At 53.0% G+C, this 13907-nt stretch overlaps 4 protein-coding genes across 4 annotated transcripts; 3 read left to right on the plus strand and 1 right to left on the minus strand.

Moving 5' to 3' along the window:
* Positions 1-2756: 2756 nt before the first annotated feature.
* KRP23_9859 (bZIP transcription factor 1) lies at positions 2757-3890 on the plus strand (the record flags this gene model as incomplete). The annotated part of the gene is made up of 1 exon (XM_067895467.1): positions 2757-3890. The coding sequence occupies one exon, from the start codon at positions 2757-2759 to the stop codon at positions 3888-3890; it is 1134 nt and encodes a 377-aa protein (XP_067741681.1).
* Positions 3891-4795: 905 nt separating this feature from the next.
* KRP23_9860 (bZIP transcription factor 1) lies at positions 4796-5527 on the plus strand (the record flags this gene model as incomplete). Its single annotated transcript, XM_067895468.1, has 1 exon — positions 4796-5527. One exon carries the CDS (start codon positions 4796-4798, stop codon positions 5525-5527), a length of 732 nt encoding a protein of 243 aa, XP_067741682.1.
* A 2727-nt stretch (positions 5528-8254) lies between these two features.
* On the minus strand, positions 8255-11692 carry KRP23_9861 (Ankyrin-1; the record flags this gene model as incomplete). The annotated part of the gene is made up of 1 exon (XM_067895469.1): positions 8255-11692. One exon carries the CDS (start codon positions 11690-11692, stop codon positions 8255-8257), a length of 3438 nt encoding a protein of 1145 aa, XP_067741683.1.
* A 791-nt stretch (positions 11693-12483) lies between these two features.
* KRP23_9862 (bZIP transcription factor 1) lies at positions 12484-13740 on the plus strand (the record flags this gene model as incomplete). The annotated part of the gene is made up of 1 exon (XM_067895470.1): positions 12484-13740. One exon carries the CDS (start codon positions 12484-12486, stop codon positions 13738-13740), a length of 1257 nt encoding a protein of 418 aa, XP_067741684.1.
* Positions 13741-13907: the final 167 nt, after the last annotated feature.

Genomic DNA, 13907 nt, shown 5'->3' on the forward strand with positions numbered 1-13907 from the left:
CGGCGAAGCTCGTAATCGCGTGGCCCGGTAATCAATCAGCCCAGCTGTCTGCCCCGTAAGGCAAATTGTCTACGACGACGAAGTCTCCGTACTGTGACTAATCTACGCCTGTAGGTACTGTAGGTAGAGACACAAGCACCGACGTTTCTACTAGGAGTGAACGACAGTGCTGAGTGAGCCAACAAGTTGTACGGTTGTCAGCTCTGTTGGTCATTTCACTGCGAATGCCTTTGGAGGGCGATTCGACGCGCAGATACCACCTCTTCGAGCATGGCCCATAAACCATAGCTCGTTAATTCATGTCCTTGATAAAGCCCCAATGCAGCTTCACAAGTGCAGTTCTTGGGAAGCAGAGGCACGCCCATTGTAAGTTGCTACTAGAGAGCGCAATCCTGAGAGTGCACAATCTCCTGGTACATGCACACATGTAGCTCAATTTGCTGCGAGACCTCCGAAGGCTAGCTGCGTGAAAGCGAGCTCATATTTTTTTGTTTACGTTCCTTCCCTCACTGATAGATTTGACAGTGAATACTTACTGTCAAATCTATCCCAACACCAAGCTGTCGCCTTCTTCCAACCCGGAATTGGTCTGTCTCCTCTCCTCTACTGCCAACTTTGTCGACAATGAGCACTCATGGCGGCAAGGAGCACACACATGCTGAGTAAGCTGTGACAAGGTATATGGTCGGCTGTCCTCATTAGAGGTACAGACGTCCGGTATTGAAGCCGCACAATCAATTAATTCAAGCCAAATAGGTTTATGCGTCAAGAATGTGGGCTATGTACACGCTGTTATAAAGCGTTACATGTACTTGATCCCCGCGATAATCCCTGATACTGCCGCTCTTGGCGAACCCCAGGCGCCGTTTGGGCCTCGCTCTTCAGAAGCCTGGCGGTTATGGGGTGGAGCCGATGCAGAGCTTCTGGAGTTTAGTCTGGCAAGCGCGTATGGGCAACGCCGCATCGCGTCGGCGCAATTGTAGGCTGGGCTCTTGGTCGAGCATGCGCTGTGCATGGTGGTGAGGTTGGTGCTGCATTGTTTGGCTTGTGGCGCGAAAATTGACTTTTGAGTGGAGGTCAGAGTGAACGTCGCGTCGTAGCACTCCTTCAAAGAAATAAGATGCTGCACAACTTTCGTACATGTACCGGTATTGCGATTTTCGGCCAAACCTGACAGAAGCAGCAGAAAATTTTCAAGGTATTTGTGAATTGGCCGTGGTGTTACTTCTCTTAAGTCCGCAATCGATCACTGCGTAGTATACACTCGTGGAGTTTCTTCAACGGCCAGTTAGTTGTTTGCCTTTTCACTCTTATAGTATGACAGAAATCCATTCCTGTCAAACGCCTTTATTATTCTACGCTCTACTCGAACATTTCTCAAGCGTTTGTGGTTGCAATGTGCGCGGTTTCTTTTCTGGGTAGGCATTATTAATAGTATATTTGTAGTATTGACGAGCGTAAAGGCGAACCACGTTTCCACAATTATCGCTCTTTGATTACGGTTCCCCAGATTACGGGTGGTGCCGACGCCAAGCGATCCGGCTCTCCGCAAATAACACAGCCTCGCGTGATATCGTATTTGACTGTTTCTTCGTTTCGTTTTCAGTGAGGTACATTGATGTCACTGAGCTATGCTAACGACTTCCTACGTCCGTTCTAGCTACCGTCCTTACGTCGATTGCTATCTTTTCTCTGCGGTCCAAGCTTACACTTCCCCACTTCGTGCCGACGGCCATGTCGGCTGGCGGCCACAGCATCCGTCTTGTGCTGTGTATTCCATGTTTTCATTGACCTTGTTCGCGGTTGCCACGCGCGAACATGAGTATGTAGTAGGAGGCGAAACTCCCCACCACATACGGCAGCCGCCTTGGGCACGTCGCCAAATTGACGAATAATGCTGGTCGCGGTGAATCCGACTGCTTCTTCAGCAAGGCTAAATTGATACGATAGAAGCACCAACGCTATGGTGCCAAGGCGCCAATTTTGACCGCACCCGTGCCACCACTTTGCACACTGCGTGCGGTACGTATAAGGTGCATGTATCCTGAACCTGCCTCGATCGACTACCAGAGCCGTCAAACACTAAGTGAAAAATGAAGTCCCCACGGGGCAAATGTAAGCTTCGTGGTGAAAGTCAGCCCAACTCTCTGTATTGTGTGGCGGCCTCCATTTGCTACGTATCAAACGCGTGTACTAACATGTAGTTACAGTACACACAACACGGAGCCTCAAATCTGAGGAACTTGGACAAACAGCTGATACTACACATGTGGACGTGCTTGACACATAATCGACTGGGCACCTCGTCGTTCACGGGTAAAACCTACGCATACTTAGTAAAAGCCTTTGTCACGATAGATAAGGTAAACCTGTGCATACCCAACAAACAATTCCAAGTAGTTACGATCAAGCAAGCGCTGCGTCGGGCCTGGAACTTCCAGTGGAAGAGGTTGGTTCCCAGTCAGTCGCCATGGTCACGTTTAAATAGTCTCGTGGATGGAGGTCGGTAGGACTAAGCCGCCAGACGAATGATCAATACCGGTATATCGGTTTGTCCCATACATACCTCAAGTGATTGCGGGCCATACGCTGCCTGAACGTTTACGAGCTTGAAATCCTGGGATCTGCTGCCATTCTCACGCAATCGTCGATTTCTCCCTCTCTCTCTCTCTCAACGCCACGTGATACTTCAGAAGAGAAACTCCCAGCCAGCCCTCCAGTCGCCAACCACACCAAGACTCCCCGCCGCACTCATCATGAACCGCTACCCCCTCGCACCCAGGCAGCTGAGCGACAGCCTCGTGGGTCTTGTGCGCCCGCGCGCACCCACAGGCCGCCACCAGGGCGACGGCGCGGGTCTCGCTACGCCTTTTCAGGCGGCAGTTAGTCCGTACACATCCATAAAAATCGAGGCTCCTCGCGCGCCGATCCACGACCAATACAGAGCTGCCGGGGACGCTCTGCTCTCATTAACTGGCGTCGAAGTCGGTGGACCAACGGCAGAGAAGCCGCATTCGACCTCGAGAACCGAGATGAAGCTCAGTCCGGATAAACTTAAGGAGACGCACAAACGCAAGCGTGTGGATGCCGGAAAGTCGCGTCGTCGTGAGCAATGCCGAGCCAACCAAGCTCGCTATCGAGACAAGCAGCGCAACGCCCAGTTGCAGCTTGAGAAGAGCGTCGAGCTGCTCCACGCAGAGCTCGACACGTTGAAACGCAGATATCGAGATCTGTCGTCTCGGGAGAGAAGCAACCAGAGTCCGTGGTCAATTGTGGCCGAGGTCTTTCGACTACTTGAGAGCAGCTTCCGCTTTCCGTGGCGCACAGCAAATGCCCAAGAGATGAGTCACCACCAGAACACGCGGCAGATCTTGGCAGTTCTGGAGAGGTCGTTCGCACATGACGCGGCTATGGGGGAATTAAGTGGGGCCAATGCGCTCATGAAGCAGGTACGATGTTATTCACAGTGCTTCGGTGACCCGGTCCTGAAGCTCCAAAGGATTGAGTCCGTGGCCCCTAGCGTGATGACTGCCCGAGCGAAGCTGAGTATGACGATAACAGAGTTTACGTTGCGGCACGCGTTTCCTCATTTGGAAAAGCCCATCTGTGGACGCAACGGTGAAGATGGTCGTGGCCTTCTATACGAACGCATGCTAGGCAAGCGTCTCGATTTCAACTTCTCGCTGAACTTTCTTTTCGATGAGGACAGTGACCGTGTGGTACGCTTGGAAACTAGCATTGACTTGACGACTCCCTTACTCCGGCTGCTCGGAAACTTGAGAGATGTAGCGAACGTGCTTGTGCACGCCCAGATTTCGTCCGAGTGCATTATTGGTGATCAAGCGACCGTTGGTGATGGTTGTAGCAGTGACAGCACCACAACGGAGTAATTAGCAGTTTAGTTTAATAAAAAGAAGACATGTGAACAAATATCAATAGCACGTTCCTCGCGAAGCACAACTACGGCGTTCCGATGCTCGGACCCACGGTTAATTCAGAGTACAGAAAGCTTTGCTGAAACAACCATTTGGCTTGGAAATCGGAGAGTACGTTGCACGGAGAACGGCAGGCAATACTACAAAGTAATTGTTTTCAGTGTTCTTGTTTTGTAGCTTTCGGTCGCGCAGGTGCTCTATTGGAACCAGCAAAAAGGGATTCACTGCGAGACACTTCAGGGTGCCTCCAGGAACACAAGTCAAGGGTTTAATATCTGTGCGTAGGGTCCCAGTGGGGGGCCGTGGTGTTGTTCCCCGAGCAAACTGGCTGGTCATCAAGATGAAGGCAAAATTTCAAACACCGGTAAACCGGTTGTATTCATACTTAACTCAAGTTAAAATCTCTTGGTCAACAATCACAATCTTGTGTTTACGATTTTGTGCGATTATGCCATTCAAGCAATCCTCGGATTGTGGCCATTGCCTCTCTCTCCGCTCATTGACGATTCTCCAACATACCACGTAGTAACCCCCTGCAGCCCACCATGGCACATATCTCCGGAACGTTCACGGCTCCGTTCCGATTCGTCCATCCTACTCGAGGAAGATTGAGCGACGACCTTGTGGGGCACGTGCTTCCGCGTGCTCCAGGAGCTCGAACGCATTCCAACGTTGCCGGGGGCTGGAATTTGCCGTACAAGTCACTACCAAACGATACAACAACTCGCACCGCGGAGTCTAAGCGCATTTCCCCTCCTACAGATAAACTGCCGAGCAAAAGAACAAGTACCAGGTCTACTCAGCCAAGTCTGACACTGACCAAGGCAACTGCGCCATCTAGCACGCCGAAGCTGCACCGGATGGACAAGAAGGTGACACGCAAGCGCAGAGAAATCAGTCGACAAGAACAGTGCAAACTCAACCAAGCTCGCTATCGCAGCAGGCAACGAGTCCTCCAGCAGCAACTCGAGGAGAACGTGAAGCAACTGCGTTCGGAAGTCGACCATTTAAAACGAGAGTACGGATGTATTCGTCCCGACAGAAAATCCAAGCCGAGTCCATGGGCAATCGTGGCCGAGGTGTTTCGTCTTTTGGAAGACAGTATTTGGCGCACGATGGGCGCTGACAGCGTGAACTACGCCGATACACAGAAGAACTTCGCGTTTCTACAAGAATCTTTCTCACCCGATGCGGCTGTGGGCGACCTCTCCGGGGTCGACGTGCTGGAGGAGCTTCGACGCTTCCCAATGAACTTTGGAAGCCCTCAGCTGCAGCTCCAGCGGATCGACTCAGTTGCTCCAGGTGTGCTAACGGCCACCGCAAGGCTGAGTGCGACTGTGACAGAACTCACGTTCAGAAATGTGTTTCCGAGCCTGGTCAAGGAAATGCGCCGAGGCTCCGACGATGAACGGATGGCACTTCGTGAACGGCTCTCCAACCAGAGACTCGAATGTAGCTGCACGGTAAACTTTTTGTTCGACGAGGAGACTGGCCGTGTAGAGCGTGTGGAGCCCAACGTCGACTTTACGGCTCCATTGTCTGAGGTCCTTGGCAACCTGGAGAACGTGGCGATCGCACTACTAAAACTATAGATTGCGCGGGTGCGGAGGAGTCAGCACGAGCTGGAGTAGACTTCATTGTTGCCCGCAACTCGCCGACCTGGTGTACCACAATCGATATTTCATATTTTTTCTGACTTTGCGTCCACTCACCAACTGTGACTCGCCGCCTGTGAATACCGGTAGCGTTGCCTGAGTTCAAGTGGCTGGACGCCGCGGAGGGATACATGAACGGGGCGATTGTCGTCGGCACGTGTTACTGATACCGGAAAAAATGCCGAATGAACCCCAGTTAGGCGAAATGATTGCACCACCTAGGTCCTTTTCATGAAGGCATATCGAAACGAGGACGGGTATCATCTCTCTACACAGCACAAAATCGGAGATGCCGACAGGAAATCTACACCCAAGCCTCACCTCAACCCCCCTGGGAGCACGGTGGCAGAACCCTAAGCCGAGAGAGATGTGGCCATGCTTGGTCCTGGGTTTGAGATCCGCGTGCGCAGCACGCGGATCTCAACCACAGGCGTTGTTTCGGCTCCCGCTTGCCAAGACCCAGATACAGATTTTCAAAAAAAGGAGTTACAGAAAGTCATACAGGGTTCCGGTATTAGTAGTGTGTTCCATTGTCGTCTGCGACGACCAGATGCTGCTCGTTTCCCATGATTTGTGTCGAGCCTCGCCACCATCGCCACGAGAGCGTTCCCCAACACTATCAACGTCCAAGAGCTACATGTAGTTTCTTCCCCGTATGAAATCGAATATTCATGTACATGTGTAGATCGAGTTTAGCCACTACGGGGTCGTTGGAGCGCAGCAGAATAGTACGAAATGGAAATGGAGCCAGTGCCAGATCACGCTCAATTAGATGATGGAACGGTCAGGCAGGTGTGATCTCTCTGGCCATAGGGTCTTTGGCTCAATAGTGCTGGTCTAGCATCTATACGGATTAGTGCACCTCCACAATGGTTGATTTGTCACATTGAGCAAAGGGGTTGCACTTGATGTGATCGACATGTTCCCCACTGGGTTTGTGGGCTCTTGTGCTCGTGTACTTCTCGTTTACGACCGTTTTTAAGTCTCGTAATCACCTATCCTTCGTCTCCGCTCATAAGCTTCACGCACTCATAACCAAATCGTCGCCCACCATGGCAAGTCTCCTCGGTGATAACCTCATTGGCCATGTGCTTCCCCGTGTCCCCATTAACCGTAGTCAAGCTGGGCTAGTAGGAATCACTCTGCCAAACCTGGACGCTTCAAGGAGGATCAATGCACCGCGAGACGAGCGACAAGCGACCAACGTGGTGATTGGAGACCTTCTACCGCTGGTCGACACGGCAAGATCGACCCCATCCGAGAAAGCGACGACCAATTACTACAGCACCGACGAACGTCGTCAGCAGTGCCGAACCAACCAAGCTCGATACCGCGCCAAACAGCGCAACGCCCATATTCAGCTTGAGAAGAGTGTAAAACAATTGCATCAGGAGGTCGACGGTTTGAAGCGCAGATATCGAGATCTGTCGTCTCGGGAGAGAAGCAACCAGAGTCCGTGGTCAATTGTGGCCGAGGTCTTTCGACTGCTTGAGAACAGCTTCCGCTTTCCGTGGCGCACAGCAAATGCCCAAGAGATGAGTCACCACCAGAACACGCGGCAGATCTTGGCAGTTCTGGAGAGGTCGTTCGCACATGACGCGGCTATGGGAGAGGTAAGTGGGACCAATGCGCTCATGAAGCAACTACGCTGCTATTCTCTGTACTTCGGTGACCCGATCCTGAGACTCCAAAGGATTGAGTCCGTGGCCCCTGGTGTGATGGAGGCGAAGTCGAGTCTGAGCGTCACGGTGACAGAGCTCACTTTGCAGCACATATTCAAGCGACCGAAAAAGTCGAGCGACGGAATCGATGAACAGCATCGATTGTTGTGCGGTCATTTCCTTGGACAGCGCCTTCAGTTGTGTTGCTCAATGCGATTCCTCTTTGATGAAGAGAGTGGCCGTGTCGTGCGACTAGTGACCAGCATTGATTTGTTGACGGCGTTGCTTCGTGTGCAGGGGAACCTGAACGATGTGTTATGCATGCTTGAGCACGCTTTCATTTCTCCAGAGTGCGTAATTGATCTCAGCAATAGATAACTCGTAATTCAAACCGTTGGATAAAGATGATCTTGCCATTTGGATCGCGAGCAACAAGCTTGTCCCCGTCGTCCGTCTGTCAATCTTGGCACGGTGTTGAACGTGCACTACATCATTGGCGCCCACTAGGATGCTGGATGGGTCGTTTCGCTGTCCAATAGCTACAATGTGCATTCCGGCCAAACTTTCCGATCAGGGACGGTGCCGCAAGCTTCCCAAATAGGGAATTGGCCTAGGTAATACTGAGAGGCTTGTTTTAAGTCCGAACTTGTACTTAGAAATCACTTTAGTAAGTTGATACCACTGTAGTTGAGATTTCGGTCTACTGGGGCAGATGTGTTGACAATGAGTTTGTCCTGGTCTTGAAGTCAAGGCTCAAGATGCGACGACGTGAGCATCGCTGTGTCAGCCAAGCTTGGTATCACGACAGACAGGACGTCCTGTGACGGATGCAATATTTACTACTCGAGCTTCAGGGCTTGAAAGAAAATATCGAGTGTTCCGTCGTGCGTCAGCTCCCTGGAGTGATGCAAGAGCCCCATTACTTCGGCAATAACGGCAACAATACACTCTGCGAAGTGTTCTTTACCTGTATGTTCTACTAATGTTTGTTAAATTATCGCCGCTACATTCGTATGCGGGTGCTGGACCAGTCTAAACGATTGTCTTCAAGGCTTTCAATGGAATCCAAATTTCGAGTTTGTTCTGCTTCGCTGCCTGTGATTGACCCGTAGCCGTCATCTTGTTCATCGGCATTGCATTGTTCACGCAACATCCGAGCCAACTGATCAAAGCTGGCCTTGAAGTTCATGCCGTTCGCCATAAAGTGGAATAATTCGCTACGCACGAGTGAATAGCGTTTGTCTAGCCCAGGATCCAGATCATTCAGCACAATGGGGAAGATAGGCCGGGCCTTGTCCTCAGCGAATGCCAATTGGTCCCGCACCAACTCATTGCCCATGGTTTGCCTCGATATCAGCACCACGAAGCATGAGCACCGGACAATCGTTTCCTGCGCCACCTGAATACGCGCATAAAAGTCCTGTCCGGCGACGCTCCGGTCACTGTAACAGGCAATCCCTGCTTCCGAAAGCTGGGATACGAGCCGCTGTACTAATGCCACGTGCTTGTCTCCGTGTGAGAGGAACACGAATGGACTGCTTTGGGGATCGCTTGGAACGCTGGATGAAGCACTCGAATCCAACGTGTTTGCGACTTGTGAGAGTTGTGCTTCCCCCAACGTCTGCAACATTGTTCCTCGAGTACTCAGCCCAGTCCCACCCTCGGCATCCTCGGCATCGCGGTCAAGGTTGCGGCTACTAGCCACATTCTTCTGCTTCGTGAAATATCGTCGTTTCTCGACCTCATCTCGCACTCCGTCAAGCAACAAGTGGAACTGAGACCGATACCTGCCCTCGTCGTAGGCGTACTCAACTCTTCCTTCATCATGACGAAGATCCACAATAGCAGGCTCGAACGGAATGATCTGCCGCGTATACAGATACACTTGCATGTTTTCGTCGACGATGGCGCCCTCCGTCGAGACAGCCAAGATAGGAGTTCCCACCTGCTTGGCCAGCGCCAGCTCCTTCAGACACCACTCTGAAGACGCGTAGTCCTCAGTCAGGATACAGAGCACAATGGATGCATTCGTGATGCCACGAGCGATCTCTTCACGCCACACGGCACCTCCGCCGATGCCACTCGGGTCCATCAGGTCCAACCACGTCGTGATATTGGCTTCCTCGAGCGACTGGCGTAGCTTGCGCGCGAACTCCAGATGCGAGTGCGTGTAGCTGATCATGACATCGCGTTGACCAGCGGCGCGCTTGAGTTCGAAGAGTAGCCTCGTATTCGCCGTGCAGTCGAGTGGACGTAGCCCTTCGTTGTTCATTCGCATGAGGTCACCACCATTCGCCAAGACAGCAAGTGCTGACTCCTGGTTCTCCTCTCGCACAGCAACGTGCAGCGCAGTATCACCTGTCGTCGGGAGCTGATAACCAACGTCCCCTCCTGCGTATGTCAGTTCACTGAAGAGTTCTCGAGAAGCGTCAAGCGCGGAGGCAGCGCACATCAATGGTGTCAAGAACTCGCCGTCCGCTAGATTGGGCTCAGCACCAGCACGTAGCAGCAACTGAACCACCTCTAGTTTGTTGAGCCTTGCCGCCCAGTGCAGAGGTGACCTACCGCGTACGTCTTGGAAATTCGGGTCAGCTCCTGCTCGTAACAACACGTCAACAGCCTCCGCTGAGCCACTGATCGCAGCCCAGTGCAGCGGTGTGCGGCGATTGAGACCCACGTAGCCCATTTCACCCAGACAGTCCACGTCAGTCTTGCGAGATAGAAATTTGCGGACGGCCAGCACGTTGTTGCGAGCTGCTGCAAGGTGAAACGGTGTCAGTGCAACATCTCCACCCCACTCCTCAAGCTCTTGAGCCACGGCGTAATTGCCGCGAACATAGGCAAGCTGCAGCGGCGTCATAGTGTTCATATACCCTGGATCGGGAATCACAAGCGGGTCCGCCCCGTGCATTAGAAGTTCCCGAGCAATTTCAGCATGCTCAGCCAGGTAGAGTGGCGGCACTCGATTCGAGCGGAAGGAGGCCTGAGCAAGTGTTCCTGGAGATGCTCCTCGCCCCAGCAGCCATCGTACAGTCTCCACTTGACCAGTGGAGACAGCGCAGTGCAGAGGTGTCATTAACGTAGTTTGGAAGATGGACACGGCCGTATTCTCCAAGCTGTTGCTTGGACGCTTGACAAAGATCCTAGCGAAATACCAAAAGAGGCTTCCAGTCGAGAAGTGCACGCTATTGTACTTGTCCAGCGACGCCACATCGAAGCCGTACTCTTCCAGCAATTCAAGCGCACGGATGTTGCCGTGGTAGGCAGCCACATGCACAGGATTTCGTCGCGTTTTCGCGAAAAACTTCAATTTGATCTTTGGCGATGCGTAGACCTTGCGAGGAAATCCGTACTCCGCCTTGGTCAGTCCTCCGGCCTCAGCATAGTCGAGAATCTCGCGCATTTCCTGTAGATCACCTCGCCGCGTAGCGTAATAGAGGCGGGTTCGTACGATATTTATCATTTTCTCGGGCATCGTTGACTTCGTGTCGCGGCTCAAGTCCACATTGTGCTTGCGCGTGACTCCAGTTTGGTCGCTCTCCGTAAACGCACCAAGCTGCATCTTGATATGCTCACGATAGCGGGCGAAGTAGTAGAGCACCACGAACAGCCCAACGTAGCAGACAGCACTTCCGACCGTGAAAAGGTGCATTTGGTAACTGTTGCACGCGTATATCGCGCCGGTGAATAGCACTCGCAGGAAGTAGACGACCAAACCTGCATCGTACAGCAACGCCATCACAGCGAGAACTTCGCACAGTTGGAACATAAAGCGACGTCTGATCTGGGGAACGCTTGTAAAACTGCGCTCTCCTTGCTCGAGGTTTGAGCGCGAGTTTTCAGTTGTTGTACCCGTCGAAGCAGGTGTCGAGTCAGGATCTTCGCGCTTGAACGGCTCGAACGTGCGCAGCCCCGACCCGGGCAGAAACAGCAAAACAGCAACCGGCAGCATGTGGTAGATGAGACCGGAGAAGATGACCACCATTCTGCAGTGGCCATAGTCGTCGGGGTCGCTCTCCTTGAACGCTGCGAGCCACAGCATAATCTTGATGTTGTACACGGACACCCCCCAGGCGAGTGCGATGCTCAGCAATAACCCCGAGAACACGAGTCGTTTAGCGAAGAAGGAATTGTTGAGGAACCGTGGCCAAAGCCAGAATCGAGGCACGCGGGAGATTTTGCCGCGCAGCTCGCGGATGTTGGCGTAGTGGCGGTGTCGAAGCCCCAAGAACGTCGAAGGGGGCGACCGAGCCGACGAATTCACATGCGTGTGCGACGCGATGCTCGAAGCCGGAGACCTGGCAGCGGGGTCTCTGGCAGAAGCCAGCAGCGGACTCCGGAGGGTGCGTTGGGAGTCGTCTTCGCGAGGAGCTCCGTGGCCGATGAATGGCCGACGCCTTTGACTTTGCTCGTCCGAAGTGGCGGAGAAGTCTCCGGCCATTGGGGCGCTCAGTGAGCAGGTTGCTGGAGTCGGTTATCAAGCTGCGCTACGTGGGATGAAAGGCAGAGGCGCTGAGGACGACGAGCAGTGCTGGGAGTTCAGGCTTTGCATGTCACAATTGCACACGAATGATTATTCACAGTCTGAGGACCCTGGTGATTACCCATTTGCTGCCATATGAGTCCGCCGCCTGACTCCCTCTCTCTCTCTCTCACTGTGGGGATTTGTGGTGTGGACGACGTGATCGCTCATAAATAGGTACCCAGTATTTCTTGGTCGTTGTTGAGGGAGACTTTCGTGTAGTGTTCCTCTAGTCTCAACTCAACATGAAGACACTCAAACCGCCAAAACTCACAGAGCAGGAAAACTAAGCGGATAAACACCGAAACATCGCTTCGTAGTGCGGTGGTTGCAATTTGCGACTCACAAACAGGAACACGCGTCATCAAACATTGCGGGAATTCTCGTTTTCATCATAATCGCCCGCTAAGCATAATCAGAGCAGTCAATTGCACAGCGTAAGCAGACCTCTGTGCCGACAAAAGGTTGTACCATACAGTCTGTATGTATTTTAATACCCAGAGTTCAACTCGGAGCAGTTAGCAGCCACGCGATCTCGTTATGGACATGGACGTTGGATGACGAGTGTCGGGTTTCACCATCAACAGTGTCCATCTCCACACGATTGCTGGCAAACGAGGTCCTTTGCAGGTACACGTACAGGTACTGTACCGACAGTGAATCGTAAAAGACTCGGAAGTTCCTCGATCAGAATCAATTCGTCCAGCACGATGACAAGCCGCTTCGAGACGCCCAACATCCACCTTACGCAATTCGAGCGCACTCGCGAGAGGCTGAGCGACGATGTGATCGCTCACGTCCTGCCTCGTGGTCGGCCGAGCCGAAGTATTGTCGACAGTGGCGTTGCCCTCACGACCCCGCTTCATGTTGCAGCTCGCTCATCAACCGTATCCCAGCAAACGTACACGGCTCATGACCAACTGCCTGATTCGAGGACATCAACAATGACCAGGTCACCTGCCCTCGAGCGCACAAGTATGTTGACGTTTGGTGACAAATTGGTCGGTGGAACTGCGAGGGCAGCGTACAACGGCAACCCCAACAGCAGCTCCAAGCTCACAGGAAAGAGCTCAAGTTCACTTCTCTATCAAGCCAGTGCTCTTCAAGCGAGGAACGTACGGAAGCAAAAGGACGAGGAGAAAGCCAAGACCCTTGAGATCAAGAAGGCAATTCGTCGGGAACAATGCCGCGCCAACCAGGCTCGATACCGCAATCGACAGCGCAGCCACCAGCACCGTCTTCAGCAGGTCGTACAACAACTGCACGAGGAAGTGCAGGGCGTGAAACTCAAGCGCGAACGCCTGCGCTATGGCGAGAAATCCAACCGCAGTCCGTGGACCATCGTGAGTGAGGTCTTCCAGCTGCTCCAAACCAGCTTCCGATCCCCGTGGTACATGAATGAGTTGAAGCGCCACGCCGGAACGAGACAAAGTCTGCGTGTGCTGCAGAAGTCGTTTACGCATGATGTGGCCATGGGTGAGTTGAGCGGCGTGAAGGCGCTGCTGGAGCAGTTGCGCCGCTGCTCGCTGTACTTCGGGGACCCGCAACTGCATCTGCAGCACGTCGAGGAGGTTGTCCCCGGCGTTCTGACGGCCTCTGCCCGACTCGGCGTGACGGTGTCAGAGTTCACGCTGCAGTGTGTGTTCCCGCATCTGAACGAGGCGAAGGAGGGTGAGACCGAGGATGAGGACGAAGACGAAGAGGGACGCCGGTTGTTGCGCGAGAAGCTGCTCGGCCAGCGTTTGGACTGCAATTGCAAGATCACCTTTCTGACGGACGAGGACACTGGTCGGGTGGTGCGTCTGGAGACGAGCGTGGACTGGGTGGGGGCGTTGTGTCGGTTGCTGCACGACGCGAGTGTCGTGGCGAGTGTTCTTAGTCAGGCGTTACTAAGTGCTGATGGTGCGGTTGGGGACTTGACAGACCACCCGGGGTGCGAACGCGATGCTGACACTGCCGGTATGTAGGGTTTTATTTGAATATGGAATCCGTTGTACATCATGAGTATTTTATTTCTTGGTTCCAGCAACACCTCCTGGCGTGTTGCTCCATCAGAAACTTCTGAAGATACTCGCCCTGAGTGTTACCAGCGTTAACCGCATCAAATAAATTAAGAAAAGAAGTGTTTACCGTT

This window comes from Phytophthora ramorum (genome assembly GCF_020800215.1).
Source record: "Phytophthora ramorum isolate Pr-102 chromosome Unknown Phyram_PR-102_s0009, whole genome shotgun sequence".
Taxonomy (NCBI): domain Eukaryota; phylum Oomycota; class Peronosporomycetes; order Peronosporales; family Peronosporaceae; genus Phytophthora; species Phytophthora ramorum.